The following is a 16,604-nucleotide window of genomic DNA, read 5'->3' on the forward strand; positions in this document are numbered from 1 at the left end:
AGAAGGTGGGTCACACATTTCTGTCTCCGTCTCCCAAAGTGGACCTCGTCCTTTCCTCGGTACTGCTGCTATTAGGGAACATAGTGGTCAGTAAGCTCACAGAGAGAGCAGAGAGCATAGTTATCATCACCAGACTATCCGTGACAGTGAAATTAGTCCAGGGGCAAGTGACTGGATGCTAGAGACCCGCCCTGGGTTTCGAGGACTCCATCTGTGAGTCTGCGTCTCTGTGCCTGTCCGTGTGTCTGCTCTAGGGTTCGAGGACAGTGTCGGTCTGTGTGTCTGCCCCGGGGTTCGAGGACAGTGTCTGTCTGTGTGTCTGCCCTGGGGTTTGAGGACAGTGTCGGTCTGAGTGTCTGCCCTGGGGTTCGAGGACAGTGTCTGTCTGTGTGTCTGCCCTGGGGTTCGAGGACAGTGCGAGTCTGTGTCTGTGTGTGAGAGGGAGGAAAGAGGTTGTGTTCGGTGTGAATCTGCTGAGCATTGTGGTCTGGTTATCGTGGTGTTGGAAAGCACACAACCTATGGACTCACTTGACAACACGTGTTCTATCGATCTATCCATGCATCTATTTATTAATTTATGGATTGATTGACTGTATTTGCACAGCTTGTCTTTGTACAATATTAGTTTGTCTGCCTTTGTTATTATGTAGTTTTCATTGATTCTATTGGACTTCTTCTGTGAATGGCCACCAGCAAATGAATTGCAGTGTAGTACATACCAACATATAGACAGTACGTATTTTATAATAAATTGATTTTGAACTGTGAACTTTGAATGTGAAGCGACATCTTTAGGGTGTGCTGGCTGTTCACTGAAATGCCACGTTTCACTGTGTTTCAATGTACTTGTGATAAATACAACTGAATCTGATCCGGTGGAGCAGTTCTCCTGTGGAATACCAGCATTCACCTGACAGAGTGGAAGTGTCTCCTCAGATGTCTGCGCATTACTCGCCTGGCACTCTCCCTTGGGCAACAAACTTGTGTTCACTTTGTGGGTATATTTATAAAGTGGACTCAATGGGCTGAACAGCCGAATTCTGCTCCTGTCTTATTAATTCAGCTGCGATGGTTTCTATTGTCACACACACATACACAACTGAAGCCCCAGATCACTCAAGGCTGCTGGATGGCAACCAGGCAGCCCCTCACTCAGTTGGGCCCTCCCACACCCCACCAGCTTGGTGTCTGGAGCTGGTACTGGCAGCCCCAAGGACAAACAGCACTCGCAGTCTAGAGCTCCGGCTTGTCTGTTATACTGAGCAGCCAGTCAAAGCTCCCGCTAGCTATGGTTCCTCATGGAAACCGTGATGGCATCTCACCCTTTCCTTCTGGCGAGGCTTTGCCTCCTGCAGCAGTCCAGTGCGGTGCGCGGGAGGAGGTGGAAACGAAACAAGAGGAGATTAAGCAGCTTTGATGTGGTCAACGCAACAGTGCAGAAGGTCCTCAAGCCACTCACCTTTCCAGTGCAGGAGACATATGGAGTCATGGCTTCCCCAGGGAGGAATCCGATGATCTGTAAGGAGAAGGAAACATTCGCTACCGTTCTGACTGGTTGCATTGCCGTCGGGTATGGAAGGGCCACTGAGCAGGAGTGAGAAAAGGCTGCGGAGGTTGTTGGCTCAGCCTGCTCCACCATGGGCACAGCCTTCAAAAGGCAATGTTTCAAACAGGCAGTATCCATCACCAAGGTCCCTCACATGTCCTTTTCTAATTGCTAGCATCAGAGAGGCAATATTTTGTTAGGATGAGCTTCCTCTCCTCTGCCATCAGATTTATGAGTGGACAAGAACAACCCATGAGCACTATTTTTGGTCTCTTTTAGCACTACTTAATTAATTTAAATTTTGTACATACCGTATATTTCTTTTTGCAATTTATAGTTTTTATGTATTGCACTGTACTGCTGCCTCAGATTCTGACCACTTCCTAATTTTCCAGTGATACCCCCTCGTTCAGTCTTCCCCTGCGCCCACTGGTAGAACCAGTTTTAACATCACTGACGCACATCATGAAATTTGTTGTTTTGCAGCGGCAGTATAAATTACAATATGAAATGCGTATTAAAAACAATTAAATAGTACAAAAAGAGTGAGATTGTGTACGTGGTGGCAGAGCGGAGATAGGTCTCTACCAAATGAACTGTAAGGCGTTCCTTGGGTAAGGTGCAGCACCTGTTTAACTCCTCCCCCATCAACCCCCACCCCAATCAGGGTCACATGAAGCCCTGGGCGCAGGAGGTGGATGGTCGTATGAGCAGCTGTTGTACATCACAAGTCCTGGTTATGCCACCACTAATGTCAGGCAGACAATCTCTGAAGAGTATTGGTAATGGCTGTGGTTACCCATCTTGTAAAGACACTGCCCAGAAGATAGCAATGGCAAACCACTTCTGTAGGAGAATTTTCCAGGAACAATCATAATTGTGGAAAGACCATGATCGCCCATGTCATACACGGCACATAATGAATGAACAAGTGTTCGTAGTTCGTTCAGAAATTTGACGGCGGATGAGAAGAAGCTGCTCTTAAAATCGCAAACAACAGGAATTCTGCAGATGCTGGAAATTCAAGCAACACACATCAAAGTTGCTGGTGAACGCAGCAGGCCAGGCAGCATCTCTAGGAAAAGGTGCAGTCGATGTTTCAGGCCGAGACCCTTCGTCCTGAAGGGTCTCGGCCTGAAACGTCGACTGCACCTCTTCCTAGAGATGCTGCCTGGCCTGCTGCGTTCACCAGCAACTCTTATGTGTGTTGCTGCTCTTAAAATGCTGGGATGTCACGTGAAAATGGAGGTGGGTCGGAACTTCTGAGGATAGCAAAGCCCCAGGAATTCTCTACCCCTGGAGTTGTGAAGGCTAGATCTTTGCGGGGTATTTAAAGAGGGAATGGCACAGCCTGGTCAGGAACTTGAGGACTGGGAGAGCAGCAAAGCTGACTTGAGAGTCTTAGCATCTCTTCCAGCACTTGTTTCATTACATTCTTTTCTATAATTAATCCTTTGCTATCATCCCTTTTCCCCCACTTCAGGGCATCCCAATCTTTGCTGCCATGCAGGAGTCATTAGGCCCACCAGAGCCACCCTATTCATGCCTTTCCCTCTAATACACACACATAAGCTTTTCAGCAGCTCTTTGAATCTTCTGTCTTTACCCCACAGGCCAGTTACCTGACCCTGTACCTCGATGAAATGTGCGAAGGGACTGAGGACCCTGGGGATTCCATACAGACTGCCCCAGATGTTGTGATCGAACCCAGGTCCCCGGGGCTGCGAGGCAATGGTTCAGCCTGCTGGGCCCTGACTCATGTGGCCAAGCGCGATAGCCAAGCTGTGCACAGCAAGATCCCATCGAACCAGCACCTGCTTTGAGAGAGGTACAGTCGACGTTTCAGGCCGAGACCCTTCGTCAGGACTAACTGAAGGAAGAGTTAGTAAGAGATTTGAAAGTGGGAGGGGGAGGGGGAGATCCAAAATGATAGGAGAAGACAGGAGGGGGAGGGATGGAGCCAAGAGCTGGACAGGTGATTGGCAAAGGGGATATGAAAGGATCATGGGACAGGAGGTCTGGAGAGAAAGACAAGGGGGGGGGGAAACCCAGAGGATGGGCAAGGGGTATAGTCAGAGGGACAGAGGGAGAAAAAGGAGAGTGAGAGAAAGAATGTGTGTATAAAAATAAATAACGGATGGGGTATGAGGGGGAGGTGGGGCATTAGCGAAAGTTAGAGAAGTCGATGTTCATGCCATCAGGTTGGAGGCTACCCAGACGGAATATAAGGTGTTGTTCCTCCAACCTGAATGTGGCTTCATCTTTACAGAAGAGGAGGCGTGGATAGACATGTCAGAATGGGAATGGGATGTGGAATTAAAATGTGTGGCCACTGGGAGATCCTGCTTTCTCTGCGGACAGAGCGTAGGTGTTCAGCAAAGCGGTCTCCCAGTCTGCGTCGGGTCTCGCCAATATACAGAAGGCCACATCGGGAGCACCGGACGCAGTATATCACCCCAGCCGACTCACAGGTGAAGTGTCACCTCACCTGGAAGGACTGTCTGGGGCCCTGAATGGTGGTAAGGGAGGAAGTGTAAGGGCATGTGTAGCACTTGTTCCGCTTACAAGGATAAGTGCCAGGAGGGAGATCAGTGGGGAGGGATGGGGGGAACGAATGGACAAGGGAGTCGCGTAGGGAGCGATCCCTGCGGAAAGCAGAGAGAGTGGGAGAGGGAACCTCCTGTCCCATGATCCTCTCATATCCCCTTTGCCAATCACCTGTCCAGCTCTTGGCTCCATCCCTCTCCCTCCTGTCTGCTCCTATCATTTTGGATCTCCCCCTCCCCTTCCCACTTTAAAATCTCTTACTAACTCTTCCTTCAGTTAGTCTTGACGAAGGGTCTCGGCTTGAAACGTCGACTGTACCTCTTCCTAGAGATGCTGCCTGGCCTGCTGCGTTCACCAGCAACTTTGATGTGTGTTGCTTGAATTTCCAGCATCTGCAGTATTCCTGTTACCTGCTTTGAGATGCTGGTTTCTGACTCCGAGACACCTTACCTGTACTGGAACAGCAATGGTTCGTCTTTCTCTGACACTGAATCTCGTGGATTATCTGGTGGGTGAGTCTAGGAGTTTGAGGGGCTGAATGGCCTTCTCCTCCTCCCATGAGGCAGGCTAGAGGGGACAAACAGCCTCCTCCTCCTCGGCTAGAGGGGACAAACGATTGCATACTCCTGTTCCTGAGAGACAGAACTAGATGAACTGATTGGTCTTGTCCTCCTGCTCCTGTGAGGAAGGATGGAGGGTCTGAACAATCTCCTCCTTCTTAGGATCTAGTTCTCCTACCCGTCACGCTAAAGGGGTGGACCGATCTCCTCCTCCCATGGTGGGGGGGGGGTGGTGCAGGTATACAAATGGCAGTGTGACCCACCTTGTTCATCTTGACGAGAATGCATGGCCGACCCTCGCTGTAGCCGTAGGTGTGGTCCTCGAGGCCTGAGCATGGACCCAGCATGGTGCGGTTGAACTGGCAGGCTCGCTTGGGCGTGTTCCGCACATACCCACTGTCCTCCTGCAGATAGTAGGTTCCAGATTTGCAGCGGTCATTAGTGGAGACCTGCACACTGTCATTGTAGGCTGCAAGAGAAGCAAAGTTTCAGACTGAAGAATGGCTTTATCTGTCCCATTGGGGGTGGCATGGTAGCTTGTGGTTAGTGCAATCCCTTTACAGGTTCTGCTAGTACATTCTCCCTGCGACTGCGTGGGTTTCCTCCAGGTGCTTTGGGTTCCTCCCACATTCCAAAGAGGTACGGGTTATGGTTAGCAAGGGCGTGCAATGTAGCTAACCGCTAAACTAACATGCCAAACTAATATTCTGTGAGACCAGGACGAGAAAGGTTCCAGTTTGTACCTGTTGTGGTTTGTGATTACAAAACTTTAAATTAATTCCAAGAAGGCACAGGAGTCTGTGAAGTGCATGCTACGTGGTAGCGTGATGATGTATGCAATTCCTGTACTTTTACATATAAGCTGTAATTAATTATTTAAATGAACAGGAATGCTTGATGAATCAACATACAGACAAGATTACTCAAATACTATTGAAATATTAAATACACAACAGTATCATCCCTCGTACTGTGCTCACCACAATCTCCACTGATTTGATTCAGCATATTTCACTGCACATGTGACAAATAAAACTAATCTTTAATCTCTTAATCTATTTACTGTTGCAGAGCTACTGGGAATCTTTCGAGGTCTGTGGATGCTCAGGTTATTGAGAGCAGTAGGTGTTCAGGGTTTTGAGCGATTGGTTGGGAAATTGGGCTCAGGGTGAGCCCTATTGGACGAGGGGCCTCCTCTCACCCCTATTCCATGTGCTTGGAGCTGGGGTGATGGAGGTGACTGTGGAAGGGTCTCTGTGGTGGGGAGGGTTAGTGGGGGACCTGTCCTCTTGTTCACGTGGGACTCAATGAAGCCCCATGCAGGCTTAGCAGCCTGATGGTCAAGGCTGGAGGGACCTTGGTTCCGGGGCAGAGGTACCGCAGCTGACTGGTCTGGTGAGGTAAAACCTACCTCCCATCCCAAGCCCAACAGCATGCGATAGTGCTGCTCTGATCAACTCTGCCAAACAGAACATTGTCTAATCTCTTTAAAGATCAGCCTTATTTGTCATGTGAACATAGTGAAATGTGTCCTTTGCATCAACGACCTACACAACCTGGGGGCAGCCCAGTGTCACTATGCTTCTGGCACAAACGTAGCATGCCCACAATTTACTAACCCTGACCCATACATCTCAGGGATGTGGGAAGAAATCGCAGCACCCAACACATGGAAACTTACAGACAGCGGCAGGAACTGAACCCACTGTAAAGTGTTACTCTAACCGCTAGACTACCATACTACCCCAGGAGGGTTGCCCCACTGCAGGGAGGGTTTGGAAGCCTCCGAGTGGGCACAGAGGAGATTTAGTAGGATGCTGCCTAGATTCGATGGCAAGGGGAGATTGGACAAACTAGGGTAATGCACAATCTGCTGGAGGAACTCAGCAGGTCAGGCAGCATCTGTGGGGGTGAAATTTGATGCAGAGTCTCAACTTGAAGCGTCGACAGCTCCCTTCCTCCCAAAGATGCTGCTCGACCCCTGAGTTCCTCCAGCAGACCGTGAGTTCGTCCAGCAGACTGTGAGTTCGTCCAGCAGACTGTGTGTTCGTCCAGCAGACCGTGTGTTCGTCCAGCAGACTGAGTTCCTCCAGCAGACCGTGTGTTCGTCCAGCAGACTGTGTGTTGGTCCAGATTCCAGCATCAGCTGTCTCCTGTGTCTCATGAGGGCAAAGTTGGGGTGTTTTCTCTGGAGTGGTGGAGATTGAGGGGAGACCTGACAGAGGTTTACGAGAGGCATTGATAATTAGTCAGCATCTCATACCAGAGGTGAGAGGAGCTGTGCCAGGCATGTGTTTTTGTGAGTGGAGGGTGCCTCTTGGGGTGCTGGTGGAGGCAGATACAAGAGAGGTGTTTCAGAGAGTCTTAGGCACATGAATGTGCAGAGAATGGAGGGATGTGGACATTGTGAAGGTAGAAGGGATTAGTATACAGTAATCACAGGATGCTGCCTGGATTAGAGGGCACATGCTATAATGAGAGGTTGGAAAGACTTGGGTTGTTTTCCCCAGAACAGCGGAGGCTGAGGGGAGACCTGATACAGGTTTAAAAGATTATGAGAAGCACAGATCGAGTAAACAGCCGAATCTTTTTCCCAGAGTTGAAATGTCTAATAGCAGAAAGCATGTATTCAAGCTGAGGGGGGAAATTCACAAGAAATATAGGGGACAAGTTTTGTTTTGTTTTGTTTTGTATTTTTTTTTAAACAGAGTGCAGGGTGCCTGCAAATGTTCAGATAGGCACAGGAATGGAGGGATATAGGCATTGGGTAGGTAGAAGGTAGTAGTCTAGTTTGGCATTTGATTACTATGTAATAAACATAAAAACATCTGCAGATGCTGGAAATCCAAAGCAACGCACAAAATGCTGGAGAAACTCAGCAGGCCAGGCAGCAGCTATGGAAATGAATAAACAGTCGACATTTTGGACTGAAAACCTCATTTGGTACTGAAGAGGAAGGGGGAAAATGCCAGAATAAAAAGGTGGGGGGAGGAGGAGGATAGCTAGAAGGTGATAGGTGAAGCCAGGCGGGTTGGAGAGGAAGGAACCTGATAGGAGAGGAGAGTTTTGCATAGGGACAGCTCCCATAGTATATACTACGTTCTGGTCACTGGAGCTCAAGATGATGAGCTAATGTCACTGACAGGTTTCTCCACAATGTCTACTCACAGTCCAGGTAAGCGTTGAGTGCGTTAACATACATCTGCCAGGTAGCTCTCTGCGACACGTTGAAACCCACCACCAGGCTTTCAGCTGTGGGCCGGATCATCACACCTGGAGACGGAGAGGGAGAGGGTCATTCTTCCTCCAGCATTGTCAGCAGCCTGCCCCGACACTCCCCACCCCATCACGTCACCCATACGTGCCTGGTGTAGGGGCAAATGGGAAAGAGCGACACAGTTGGAGTGCACCACTGGGTGGTTATCTTGTACACTAGGAGAATGGCTGAAGCTGATCTCCCCAAAGACTGTCTAAGTGTAGTTTATGTACATCTCTGTGTGTGACTAATCAAGTTCAAAGTAAAATTCAGTTTTGATTACAGAATGAAACACATACTTTGATGGCTGTGTGTGAGTTACATGGTCTGTGTTGTTCACCTTTGTCTGGAGGAACATTGTTTCACTTGGCATTATACATTTAAGCACTTTAACAACAATAAATTTAAACTTGAAGCTTAGTCATTATGTAGTTTAGTTAACTGTAAATCTACATATGACTCTCAGGGCTGTATATTGTGACATATATTTACTTTGATAATAAAATTTACTTTGAACATAGAACATAGAAAGTTACAGATTCTTCAGCCAGAGATGTTGTGCCAACCTTTTAACCTCCTCCAAGATCAATGTAACCCTTCCCTCCCACATAATCCCCCATTTTTCTATCATCCATGAGCCTATCTAAGAGTTTCTTAAATGCCCCTAATATAGCTGTCTCTACCACCACCTCCAACAGGGCATTCCACACACTCAGCACTCTGTGTACAAAACCTGCCTCTGACATCCCCTCTAAACCTTCCTCCAATCACCTTAGAATTATGCCCTCTTGTACTAGCCATTTCCAACCTGGGAAAATGTTTCTGGCTATCCACTCGATCTATGCCTCTGATCTTGTACACCTCTATTGAGTCACCTCTCATCCTCCTTCACTCCAAAGAGAAAAGCCCTAGCTCGCTCAACCTTTACTCATAAATTATACTCTCAAATCCAGGCCGCATCTTGGTCAATCTCCTCTGCACACTCTCTAAAGCTTCCACATCCATCACTGTGTAAAAAAACCTACCCCCCAACATCCCCCCATACTTCCTTCCCATCAAGTCACATCTCTATCAAGTCCACCCTCATCCTCCTTTGCTCCAAAGAGAAAAGCCCTAGCTTGCTCAACTTTTCCTTGTAAGACATGTTTTCCTGGTGATTCTCCTCTGTACCCTCTCAAAAGCTTCCACATCCTTCCTATAGAAAGGCAAATAGAACTGACCACAATACTCCAAGTGAGGTCCAAGCAGAGTTTTATAGAGCTTTAACATTACCTTGCGGCTCTTGAGCTCAGTCTCCTGACTAATGAAGGCCAGCACAGTAGCCTTCCTAAGCACTCTATCAAAGTTATCCATTGATCTCATTCCATTTGCCTGTATTTGTCTCATCACTCTCTAAACCTCATTGATCCCTGTATCTGTCCTTGAAATGTTGCATCTCTACCACTTCCTCTGGCAGTTCATTCTGTACACCTAGAGAGGACAACCCTTTTTCACAGGGTGGTAATGGCCAATACCAAAGGATATCCCTTTAAGCTGAGTGGAGGAAAGTATAGAGATGTTGGAGGTAGGATTTTTGCACAATGAGTGGTGAAATGCCCTGCCGGGGTGGTGGTAAAGGGACATTTTAGAATCACTATCTGTGGAAAACCCCACCTTCTTATTCTGGCTTCTTCCCTCTTCCATTCCAGTCCCGATGAAGGAACTCGGCCCAGAACATCAACTATTCATTCCCCTGCATAGATGCTGCCTAACCTGCTGAGTTCCTCCAGCATTTGCTCTGGATTTCCAGCATCTGCAGAATCTCTTGTGTTTATGATTTACTGTGTGGAGAAAGTTGCCCCTCATCTCCATTTTTGCTAGTTGGCCTAGATCCCCTCATATAACCTTCTCTCTGTCCTCACTGCCCCAACGACCTCTTAGACATGATACATTTCACCCCACCCTTCTCCAGAGGAAGGTGGGAGAGATCCAGTACCCACACTCCAAGAAGGACGACACGAGCCACCTTCAGTCTAGAAGGTGGCCAAGACCCTCCATCTAAAACTTTGCACATTCAGGTTACAGATGGAGAGCTCTGGGGTGGGGGGGGGGGGTGGTGATAGACCAGGCAATATTCTTTGATTCCTTTCATTTTTTTGGGACAGGGAACTAATTTTTAACTAGCCATTAGACTCTACACCACACCCAGAGCTAAGTTTTTAAATAGCATCAGTTGTGTGTACGCTTGTGTTCAAAAAGCCGTGATTTTTTTCACTGGTGGTTGGCAAGAAATAAACAGTAAGACAATTCAGGACCGTTTTGTTCACTGCAGTTTCAAACATTCATGCTTGAAGATGCCAGAAACAGTCAGGAGTGAAAATGAAATTATTTTACTACAACAAGTTAGGAACTGCAAAGAATTTGAAGGTATTGGCAATTATCTTTAATGTTACAATGAAAGTGAAGATTTGTTGGATTCAATTGTCAACAGCATTGTATGAAGGCAGGCCATTATCTGCACTAGGGTTTTGCACTGACTTTTCCCATTTACAGTCAAAAGAATGTGATTTGTATGAATTCCTCCATCAATAAGTACTAGGAACTAATATACAGTTTTAGAGTACTGTGGTAGGATCATTTCTCATTCCCAACAACATATCATAAATATTGGATATTGAACCATTATAAAATGTTTTCATATTAAGAATTTCATCTAATACTTTCTCATCAGGACTATTAGGAAATGTGTATAATTGAGATTGCAGAAAATCTCTAATTTGTAAGTATCCAAAAAATGGGTTTTTGGTAAACTATACTTAGTTGACAATTGTTCGAATGAAGAAAGGCTTCCTCCAACAAACAGATCCTGGAAATATGTAATGCTCAATCCTTCCCATTGTTTAAAAAAACTACATCAGTCATAGAAGGCTTAAAAAGATCATTTCTAAAAAATGGGTCTAGAAAGAGAAGGGGAGGGGGAGGGAGGGAGGGAACGTCGACTCAGACCATGAGAGGCCTGTGTCGGGCATTTTCATGCCTTACAAGGCACAGATTGGAAGTCTGTATGGGGTGCCACTCCTTGCACAGACACTAGAGCAATGTGTGGTTAAGTGCCTTGCTCAAGGACAAAAGCATGCTGCCACAGCTGAGGCTCGAACTAGTGACCTTCAGATACTAGACGAACACCTTAACCGCTTGGCCACATGCCCAACACAAAAGCGAGAATCTCAATAAACCAAAGTGTCTTTGGGAACAAGATTTACAGACTTCAATTTCTGAAGAAACTTGGAATGAAATTTTTAAATTGGTTAATACTTCATCGTTATGTGCTTGTCATTCCCTCCTACAATTTAAAATGGTTCATAGGGCTTATATGACCAAGGATAAGTTATCTCGTTTTTATATGGATATATCTCCCTAACGTGATAGGTGTAACAATGGAGAAGCTTCATTTATTCATATGTTTTGGACATGCCCAAGTCTATGAAAATATTGGAAGGAAGTATTCCGAACTTTTTCCGTACTCTTTAAAGTTAATTTTAAGCCTAATCCTTTGACTGTCCTGTTTGGTATTGTTGGAAGGAAAGACATCAACTTGAAGACATCTGATTTGCACATTCTGGCTTTTATCTCTCTTATGACTAGGAGGGCGCTTTTGTTTAAATGGAAGGATGATGTTATGCCTGATCATGCTCAGTGGTTAAGGAATGTTATGGCGTGCCTAAATTTAGAAAAGATTCGTTGTTCAATTTCTGAATGTAACCAAGATTTTCAAAATTTGTGGGAGCCGTTTTTAAATTATTTTCATAATCTTTGACTTCTCATTAAAGTACATTAAAGTTGGTTCATAGCATATTTTATTATCTAATACAGTTTTTTTTCTTTTTTTTTCCCCAAACAGCTTCGACTTTGGTAGTGGGTATAGATCTTTCTTTTTATAAAACTGTTTATCGTCGTCATCGTGGCTACCTCTTGAGGTCGAGGATGATGGTCATCGTTCCGTTGATCTACTTATGGGCTCTCAAGTGGCTTATGAGTCCAATCTTGGCTTTGAAAGTTCTTCTGCATTCAGGACAGGTAGTTCCAGATGGCAGATCGGGCTTTGGTTGTTGCTGCCTCTCTCTCCATTTTCTTCTCTTTTCTTCTAATTCTGCACATCTATTGGCTTCGAAAGTTGCTGTTCCTTCTCGGATGATGGCTTGCCAGAGTTTCCTGTTCCTGGCATTGGTTTACCAATTGTTGATGTCGATGTTACATTTCTTCATGTTGGCTTTTAAGACGTCTTTGAATCTCTTCTTTTGTCCGCCTCTTTTACATTTGCCTTCTTTAAGCTGGGAGTAGAAGATTTGTTTCGGCAGACGTTCATCTTTCATCCGAACAACATGACCGTTCCATCTTAGTTGGTTCTTGATGCTGTAGGCTTCAATGCTTGTTGTTTTTGCTTCGTTTAGCCCACTGACATTGGTTCTTCTATCTTCCCAGCTGATATTTAAGATGTTTCGAAGACAGAGTTGTTGGTACTTTTCAAATATCTTCAGATGTCGTCAGTATGTTGTCCAGTTTTCTGATGCATACAGGAGCGTTGGAATTACCATTGCTTTGTAAACTGTTTATATTATAATATACAAATTAATCTAATCTATAGGAGTATAGGGTAAGGGGTTCGTTAATGTGATTCAATATACTGTAACTAGTATTATCATATTTTTTCTTTTGTTTTATAATATGTATTCTCTTGAACTCTGTATTCTTCTATATAGAAATCAATAAAAATATTGAAAAAGAGTACTGTGGTAGTGTTTGTAATGTTCTTAATTGTTCTGTATTTCAGTTAAATGCATCATTTGTTACTCAATTTGTTTTAATCTTTATAACCATTTCCATGAAACTTCAGGTGATGGGGTAGCTGCTCAATTGAGCCAAATGTACCCAGTTAAACAAAATCTATTACATATATATAATTTTTGCCCTCTTTTTGGTAGCTCCCTTCTCACAACTGCCATCAGGAAGAAGGTACAGGAGCCTCAGTCATCAGGCTTTTGAACCGAAAGGGATAACTTCACTCAACTTCGCTTGAAATGTTCCCACAACCAATGGACTCACTTTCAAGGACTCTTCACCTCATGTTCTCCATATTTATTGCTTATTGCTTTATTATTATTATTCTTTCTTTTTGTATTTGCAGAGTTGGGTGTCTTTTGCACTCTGGATAAATGTCCAAGTTGGTGCAGTTTTTTCATTGATTCTACTATGGTTATTATTCTATGGATTTATTGAGTATGCCCACAAGAAAATGTAACTCAGAGTTGTACACGTACTTTGATCATAACTTTACTTTGAACATACTATTATATAATCAAATAAATAGAGCAAAAAGTGAACAAAAATAGTGAGGTAGTGGTCTTCATAAATCAAAATATCGAGTACAGGAGCTGGGATGTTATATTGAAGTTGTATGAAGTGCTAGTGAGGGAAAATTCGGAGTATTGTGCGCAGTTCTGGCCAACTACCTACAGGAAAGATAGGTATAAGATTCAGAGAAAATTTACAAGGATCTGAGTTACAGGGAAAGGTTGAATAGGTTAGGACTTTATTCCTGGAGCGTAGGAGAATGAGGAGAAATTTGATAGAGGTACACAAAATTATGAGGGGTATAGGAAGGGTAAATGCAAGCTGGCTTTTCCCACTGAAGTTCGGCAAATCTAAAACTAGGGGACTGTGGTAAACCACATATATGTTGTGAGTGGGTTACCTGTCTGGACATGCCCCTCTGCTGACTGCCCCTGTGGCTCTTCCCACAGGGTCCTATATAAAGGTGTTTCACCTTGCCCCTCCCCCTCATTCTGGGGGCAGACACTCACTGTGGAGGTCGTATTGTACAGCGAATAAAAGCCTTTCAGTATTTTACCAAACCTCAGTCTTTTGGAGTTATTGAAGGTGCTTCAGGGACATAGGTTAAGGGTGAAAGGTAAAATGTTTAAGGGGAATCTGAGGTGGAGAGAGTGTGGAATGAGCTGCCAGCAAAAGTGGTTTGATTGTAAAATTTAAGAGAAGTTTGGATAGGTACATTGTTAGGAAGGGTTTGAGGGGATATGGTCCAGGGATAGATGGGACTAGGCAAAAGAGCACATCAGCACAGACTAGATAGGCCGAAGGGCCTGTACTACTCTATGATTGTCAGTGTAATCAATGGCAGATTCAACAAGCAGAGTGGATAATGTTGCCCAGCTGTTGGGGGATGGACTAGAAGGTGGGCGGGGGGGGATGGGATGGTTTATGGTGCCACTGCCTGCCTCTTACCTGGGTTAGTGATCCTGTCCTGGTACTTGGGAGCATACTCGTTCACAGTCTGCAGCATCACCCACATGGTCAGGCTGAAAACACCCGTCAGGGTGGTGTAGAACACCAGGTAGAACAACAGGATGAGGGCTGTGGGAAGGAACAGGAGAGGGCTGAGGACGGGCCGGAGACAAGAGTCTGTGATCAGCAGGGCAGGCAGCATTCGCAGACTGAGGTAGCAGTCAATGTTTCAGCTTGATGCCCTTCACCAAGATCGATATAAAGCTTCTCAAAGTGAACGCTGACTGTCCGCTTCCCTCTGCAGATGCTGCTTCACCAGGGTGAGTGGTTTTATAGACAATAGGTGACAGAGTAGGCCATTCAGCCCTTCGAACCAGCACCACCATTCACTGTGATCATGGCTGATCATCCACCCTTTTCCTGCCTTCTCCCCATATCCCTTCACTCCGCTATCCTTAAGAGCTCTATCTAACTCTTTCTTGAAAGAATCCAGAGAATTGGCCTCCACTGCCTTCTGAGGCAGAGCATTCCACAGAACCACAACCCTCTGTGTGAAAAAGTTTTTCCTCAACTCCGTTCTAAATTGTCTACCCCTTATTCTTAAACTGTGGTCTCTGATTCTGGACTCCCCCAACATCGGGAACATGTTTCCTGCCTCTAGCGTGTCCAATCCCTTAATAATCTTATATGTTTCAATCAGATCCCCTCACATTCTTCTAAATTCCAGAGTATACAAGCCCAGTTGCTCCAACCTTTCAACATATGACAGTCCCGCCATCCTGGGAATTAACCTCGTGAACCTACGCTGCACTCCCTCAATAGCTAGAATGTTCTTCCTCAAATTTGGAGACCAAAACTGTACACAATACTCCAGGTGTGGTCTCACCAGGGCCCTGTACAACTGCAGAAGGACCTCTTTGCTCCTATACTCAACTCCCCTTGTTATGAAGGCCAGCATGCCATTAGCTTTCTTCACTGCCTGCTGTACCTGCATGCTTACTTTCAGTGACTGATGAACAAGGACACCCAGATCTCATTGTACTTCCCCTTTTCCTAATTTGACACCATTCAGATAGTAATCTACCTTCCTGTTCTTGCCACCGAAGTGCATAACCTCACATTTATCCACATTAAACTGCATCTGCCCACTCACCCAAACTGTCCAAGTCACCCTGCATTCTCATAACATCCTCCTCACATTTCACACTGCCACCCAGCTTTGTGTCATCTGCAAGTTTGCTAATGTTACTTTTAATCCCTTCATCTAACTCATTAATGTATATTGTAAACAGCTGCGGTCCCAGCACAGAGCCTTGTGTACCCCACTAGTCACTGCCTACCATTCTGAAAAGGACGCATTAATTTCTACTATTTCCTGTCTGCCAACTAATTTTCTATCCATGTCAGTACCCTACCCCCAATATCGTTTGCTCTAATTTTGCCCACTAACCTCCTATGTGAGACCTTATCAAAGGCTTTCTGAAAATCCACGTACACTACATCCACTGGCTTTCCCATGTCCATTTTCATAGTTACATTCTCAAAAAATTCCAGAAGATTAGTCAAGCATGATTTCCCCTTCGTAAATCCATGCTGACTCGGACCTATCCTGCTACTGTTATCCATTTTGATGTGTTTGTTTTATTTAGAGATACAGCAAATAACCTGTGCTGGCCAACTACACCCAATGACCAGCTAACCTACCAACACTTTACCTCACCAGTTCCCGCTGCTGTCCGTAAGGAATGTGTCCGTTCTCCCCATGACTGCACAGATTTTCTCCAGAAGCTCCGGTTTTTCCCACATTCCAAAGACATGTGGGTTAGGGTTGGTAAGCTATGACCCTGGTGACACTTGTGACTGTCACCCCCACAGAACCTCAAACTGTGTTGGTCATTGATGCAAATGACACACTTCACCGTATGTTTCAATATACTGTACATGTGACAAATGAAGCTCATCTTTAATCTTTAACCTGCATCTTTGGGTGGGTCACTGTAAATTATTCCGAGCATGTTGGTGTGAGATAGACTCTGGTGGGGGGGGGGGCATTCTTGGGAATGTGGGAAGAACAGAACTGGATTAGTATAGGATAGATGTAGATTAATGTATTATTGCTGGGAATGGACTCTTTTAGAACAGTACAATACAACAGTCCATCTCTCCTCCCCCACCCAATTCCCCCCTCACCTGGTCTCACTTATCACCTGCCAGCTTGTACTCCTTCCCTTCCCCCCACCTTCTTATTCCAGCTTCTACCCCTTTCTTTCCAGTCCTGATGAAGGGTCCCAGCCCAAAATTCCTTTCTATAGATGCTGCCTGATCTGCTGAGTTCCTCCTGCATTTTACCCACGTTACATACATTTTCTGAATATGCTTTTCCTGTGAATGCAGCTTATCTGATGTTATGTCTC

At 45.4% G+C, this 16,604-nt stretch overlaps 1 protein-coding gene across 2 annotated transcripts in view; it reads right to left on the minus strand.

Moving 5' to 3' along the window:
* LOC140197309 (sodium/potassium-transporting ATPase subunit beta-2-like) overlaps positions 1–16,604 on the minus strand; it is a 40,834-nt gene that overhangs the window by 10,568 nt on the left and 13,662 nt on the right. For both annotated transcript variants that reach the window (XM_072257252.1, XM_072257251.1), the window contains exons 2-5: positions 14,191–14,319; positions 7,824–7,928; positions 4,919–5,124; positions 1,462–1,518 (exon numbers count right to left, since the gene is read on the minus strand). In XM_072257252.1, the coding sequence (XP_072113353.1) occupies positions 1,462–1,518; positions 4,919–5,124; positions 7,824–7,928; positions 14,191–14,319 (497 nt within the window). The remainder of the gene's footprint in view (positions 1–1,461; positions 1,519–4,918; positions 5,125–7,823; positions 7,929–14,190; positions 14,320–16,604) is intronic.

The sequence above is a fragment of the Mobula birostris genome, chromosome 5 (assembly GCF_030028105.1).
Source record: "Mobula birostris isolate sMobBir1 chromosome 5, sMobBir1.hap1, whole genome shotgun sequence".
NCBI classification, from domain to species: domain Eukaryota; kingdom Metazoa; phylum Chordata; class Chondrichthyes; order Myliobatiformes; family Myliobatidae; genus Mobula; species Mobula birostris.